The 6,000-nt window shown below is 39.5% G+C and overlaps 1 protein-coding gene across 1 annotated transcript in view; it reads right to left on the reverse strand.

Moving 5' to 3' along the window:
* Positions 1–4,048, reverse strand: part of LOC106877668 (protein DD3-3) — a 115,310-nt gene extending 111,262 nt beyond the window's left edge. Inside the window, exon 1 of the mRNA XM_014926617.3 lies at positions 3,598–4,048. Coding sequence (XP_014782103.1) covers positions 3,598–3,692 — 95 coding nt within the window. The 5' untranslated portion in view covers positions 3,693–4,048. The remainder of the gene's footprint in view (positions 1–3,597) is intronic.
* Between the last annotated feature and the right edge of the window lie 1,952 nt (positions 4,049–6,000).

A 6,000-nucleotide genomic window follows, 5' to 3' on the forward strand; every position in this document is an offset into this window, starting at 1 on the left:
GTTCAGCCTTCCAGCTGGCCAGCCCTGGTCAAACTGTCCAACCCATGCCAGCATGGACAACAGGCATTAAATGATGATGATGATATGTGTGTGTGCCCGATAGGTTTCTTTCTACCAGATCCACTCATCACAAGGTCTTGGTTGGTCCGAGGCTAATGTAGAAGACACTTGCCCAAGATGCCACACAGTGGGATTGAACCAGGAACCATGTGGTTGGGAAGCAAACTTCTTACAACAAAGCCATGCTGTACATACACACACACATATATTACACACACATATGTATTAAACACGCACACACATATATTACACACACACACACACATATATATTACACACACACATATATATATATATTACATATACACACACACACTTTGCCCGGTGTCACAGTATCTTTCCGCTCTGTTTGCTTTCCCCGACCTGCGTGTTCTACCCACATTCCTTGTCTCACTCTATTATTGCCATCTGCTGGCTCCTGACCTGGGTGTTCCACCCACACGAAACAAGAAAACTTTTCCCTCATCCTACCCCAACAAACCAATCTACATCTCTTCTCTTGCATTTCCTCCTTCATTCACTTTGCCTAGCTCTCATTACCCAATCCTGTCCTCACACCCCTGTTCTTCTGTACCATTACTAACAGGTAGCCCTAAAACTCTATATATACCCAGGTCTTTTGCCAATTACTCACACTCTTTAATCGCACTCCCTTCACAATAGCCTATCACTTATATAATGGCATTTGAAACGCAGGAGTAAGTCTTGGCACTTGCCCTTATCAATATCTCTCTCTTCCTTTACTCAACCATCTCATTTATACTGATCCCCATTCCTTTTGCCAGCATCTCCATCCTGTGGTCTCCCACTCTCTCTCTCTCTCCTCCTACACTTCCTTCAGGTCGGGCAATTGTGTATTTTCTTTGTGGTAGCAAACCTGTTTCTGTCTTCATTCCTGATCTTCCTCTCTCCAGCCAGGTAACCTTGTACTTCCTCTTCAGCAAGACACCTGTATCTGTCTCACTATAACCTTTTCCACATCACCTCCTCCCCTCTTAAAAATTATTGTCTTGCAAATACTTGGTGACCCTGTCAGTGCAGGTGCCACTTAAAAAGCACCCAGTCCACACTGTAAAGTGGTTGGCATTTGGAAAGGCATCCAGCTGTAAAAACCTTGCCAAAACTGACCTCGCCTGTGCTTGTGCCACATAAAAAGCACTAAGTCCACTCTGCTGAATGGTTGGTGTTAGGAAGGGCATCCTGCTGTAAGAATCCTGCCAAAACAGTCACAGAACCCCGGTGCAGGCTTCGGCCTGGCCAGCTCTTGTGGTAACGTCCCACCCATGCTAGTGTGGAACACCAACGTTAAATGATGATGATGATGATGATGATGATATATACACGCAGAGAGAATATGTATAGGTGAACTTCCGTAATATAAGTTTTTCCATCTTTTTTACTTTAACAGTTTTATTTAATTATATTTTAAGTTAATAAACATTACATTTTAACAAGTAGCACTTGCTTCAACGTTTCGTAATAGCCCCATGAAATGTGATAAAAGTGAAATAATATTCCTATGTACAACAGGTCGTATTTCTCATTTTTATCTACAGGCCATACTATGCACGGTGGGAAAAGTATAAAGTATATCTGAACGAAGATGTTCCAGCCGGGACCATTCTATCTTTCAATCCCATCCATTGGCCAGAATAGAACAATAATGTAGTTCTTTGTCCTTTTTTTTTATGTAAAAAGTCAGTATGACGCGATTTACGAGTGATTTGGTTGCTATTTCTAGCAGGCTAAGCGACCAAATAAGTAGCAACTTAATTGGTTTTATTGCAGCTATAGTATACAGTGGTGGCGATGGTGAGTTATGACTGATGAGTGTTAATGTTGTAAGCTGTTGAACAAGAGGTTTTCTAGCACGCACACACACACATATACATGTTTCATAGCGAGCGGAACCACGGAAGTAGTAGTAATACATACATACAAACTTTTGTACATACATACATACATACAAACTTTTGTACGTACATACATACAAACTTTTGTATGTACATACATACATGCATGATTAAAAGTGTGTCTATATTATAATTCTATTCGATAGCAATCCTTGACTGGTAGCTTAGTTGACTGCGAAAGACTGAAGGGCAAAGCTGACCATGGCAGGATCCGAAAGTCCCGACTTGCCCCTTCTACCAGTTCACCTCTTGGTACATACGTCTTTCTCTTTCTTGGTCACTGAAAGAAAGCAGCAAACATTTTGTTTTCTGTTGACAACTTAACACGGTTGAAAGGCAGGCAGTATAATGTCCGCTTTCTTAGTCACTCATATTTTGTTTGGTCCCTCTGTTTTACGCTTCTTTCTCGAAAATAATAGCATACAAACAAAATAACATCACTGCTCTTACTATGATTGAGAGCAAGCAGTAAAAAAATTGCTTTACCTTTCTTTCTCTTGACCACTTTAGACCAAGAAATGAAGGAATGCGAAGTAAAAGTAAATATGACTACAAGGAATCTAGTGAAAATTATCAATAACCAATTATATATTACACAAAAGTTATTTATTGTGGAAAAATAGTAAGGCATACAGTACATGCATTGCATACATAGATCCTTCGCCCTTGAAGTCTTCTATTATATAATTCCAGTCACAAATTAGATACAATACCCGTTAGAAGAGAAATCGAGACTGGAAAACGAAAAGCAAATTTGATCTCAGCGAGATTTGAACTCAAAACTTGAAATATTTAGATCCTGCAAAATAGATTACCAATCCACAAATAGAGTTCCTATTTTATATCAAAATATGGAGAGAAAAAAACCTAAATACCTAATATATACATACATATATACACACAAGTGTGTATGTGATATCTGGGTAGGGTAGAAACTTTGGCAGGGTAATACTTGGTGCTCTTCGGAGTAGTTCGTCCGCTTTGGTCCTCACCAAACACCCATCTCTCACCCGTGGCCGCTCGAAGTTGTTTACTTACAACAACGGCCACAACCCGGGCAGTGGCTTCCATAGCTCTACTTATACCATGGTGAGGGTAGCCAACGGCTCTCAAATCCTCGTTGAGCTACGGTTTGTCTACACGTACATACATGTATGTAGGTACGTATGTATGTGTGCGTGCGTTGCTAATGTTTGTTTTTTAAGTTGTTAAAATGAAAGCAATTTAACATTAAACTGAAGCATTACTCAATACTTGTTATAGAGTACATATACTTTTACAAGAGCAATGGTGATAGTAACTTCGAAGTTTCAGTCTGCTAGCCTTCGTTGGACTGTCCGAAATCACTGTCATCTTTCTTGTAGAGTTTGAACTTCGCCTAGGTCGACATGCTGAGTCAGTCGAGAAAAAACAAGTTTTTAGATCGATTTTATCGAATCCACTGGAGTCTTTGTGTCGTAGCCTTCGCGGATATTTTTCGTGTGCGTGTATGTTTATGTGTAGATATATAGATAGATAGTGTGCGAGACAAAGACAGGCACACAATAGGAGAGAGAAAGAATAAGAGAGAGATTGTTCTATTGGACAAACGTTTGATGAGGGTTGGGGAAAAAAACTCACTTACCTGGGGTTATGGAGATATATATCAGCTTCGATGAGTAAAATGCCTGACAAGAACACCACCACCTGACATATAAACCCATATCGCTTCGTTTCCATTTACACAAAATAAATGTCTCGTTTAAGTCCCCCTCTCTCTCCCGTTGTTTATCTATTCGGTCCTTCCTTCGTTTATGTTTTGTATCTTATCTTTGTTACAATTAACTCAAATCTTTTCTTTCTTTCTCCTTTGTTTCTTTAGTTTTCCTATGACGCATTTTTTTAAACTTTTATCCACGCTGTTTCCTTTTCTGTCTCTCTCTCTCTCTCTCTTTCATTCCACCCTCAGGAGGGTGTGTGAGGTCAAACTATTCAATAATGTAGTTCTCTCTCTCTCTCTCTCGCCTTCTCTCTTTGTCTATATAACAGGAGTGTACATAAAAGTGTATATTTGGCGCAACACCCCCCCCCATCCCTATCAAATTCTCGGTGGCTAAACATGTATGTAAGCTCAAGCATGGCTGTGTGAGTAACAAGGTCACTTCGCAACTATCTTGTTTCCGGTTCAGTCCCCAACTAAACGGCATTTTGAGCAAGTGTGTTCTTCTAATAGTGAATAACACTGGACATGCATTTTTTTTCAAGTTTCTGTCGCATGAGATCTTTCTTACTGATTCTGTTGTTTTTGTAATTTCAAATCTGTCATCGGTTTTGCTCGCCGTACTCTAGATTTCTTGCAATTTGAAGATGAACTTTTTATACATTTATAGTTAAATTGGACAGATTGAGATACATATATCCTACTTACAAAGAATTAACAATTTTGTTAATTCTTTGTTTTTTGTGTTTTTCCAGATCTGATCATGCATGGCTTCTTCAAGTAGACATAGATGTGTGCAGTATGAGTGATCCTGATGGCTTCACACTTATTCGTCAAAGATGCAATATCACTTTGTATGTGAGACGGGCTTCGGAGTTCCCAAGACAAAAAATAGGCCCCTCATGTTGTGTCATAACTGTGAGGAAATGCTACGTGACTGGACAAAAGGAAAGCGAAGGGCTTATCGTTTGGAGTTCCTATGGTTTGGCGGGAGCCCAAGGGAACACAAGTGACTGTTATTCTTATATGGTCAACGCAAAAACATCAGCAAGAAAAATAGATGAAAAATATATTATTCCAGCATTCCTTCAGCAATTTGACCTATTATACACTCTGAGACACTCTCGATTCCAATTTTCCTTGGGTTTACCCCTTCCGAAGACGAAGCTAGCAAACAAGCTAGCAATCAAGAAATTATATCAGAATTCCAAGACCCATGGTACCGAAAAATCAACTCTTCAATAGTTTGGCTAAATGATTTAATGCCTGATTTTGAACTCTCCAACACTGCAGCTGAAGTTCTAGTGTCCTGATTGCAAGAAAAACATCTACTTGACCAAACTGCAAAAGCTTCTTATTTTCGAAGCCGGGACCATATTTTTGTGTCATTTATTTATTTATTCATTCATTTATTTTTCAGAAGAGAAACGCTTTGTTTACTGCCACAACATGTCTGGTCTTCTCCAGGAATTAGGAATCCCTTCGTACAGTTCAACTGATTGGCGACTATTTTTAGATAGTTCTAGGCGCATCTTAAAGTGAGTTCTCCTACATAATGGCAATGTTTATGAAGCTGTCCTAGTTGATCACACAAGAAGAATACAATGACATAAAAATGGTTATTGACCAACTAAAATATGAACATACCATTTGTGTAGATCTGAAAATGGTCGATTTCCTCCTCAGCCAACAGAAAGGTTTCACAAAGTACCCTTGCTATCTCTGCATGTGGGACAGCCGAGCTCAAGAGAAACACTGGATTTAGAAGAAGTGGCTCATTCGTGAGACTCTGGTAGCAACTATGTCAAATATTACGAATGATCCAATTGTCAGTCGAGAAACAATTATTTTTCCCACCATTCCATATAAAGCTAGGCTTGATGAAACAATTCACTAAGGCATTTAATACTGATGGCGAACGTTTTCAACACATAGTCACTGCATTTCCTGATTTGTCATTCGAGAATATCAAAGCATATCTCAGATTTGTGCCCTTGTATGTGATAAGAAATCTGTTAGAAAGATGAATGACGAGGGAAGAGCAGTATGGCTATCATTTGTAGCAGTCTTAAAAACATTTTCTTGAAAGCAGAAAAGCAGATGACTATGAAATTCTCGTAAATATTATGCTGTTGGCTTTCTATAATCTTGGGTGTGACATGAGCATTAAACTCCATTTCCTGCAAAGTGACCTCGATCAATTCCCTGGAAACCGTGAAGATGTAAGTGACAAACAAAGAAAGCGCTTCCACCAAAACCGCAGGATCATGAGAGAGCGTTATCAGGAGCGAAGGGACAAAAACATGATGGCAGACGACAGCGAGCTGG

This window comes from Octopus bimaculoides, chromosome 1, assembly GCF_046866305.1.
Source record: "Octopus bimaculoides isolate indiv1 chromosome 1, ASM4686630v1, whole genome shotgun sequence".
Lineage (NCBI taxonomy): Eukaryota > Metazoa > Mollusca > Cephalopoda > Octopoda > Octopodidae > Octopus > Octopus bimaculoides.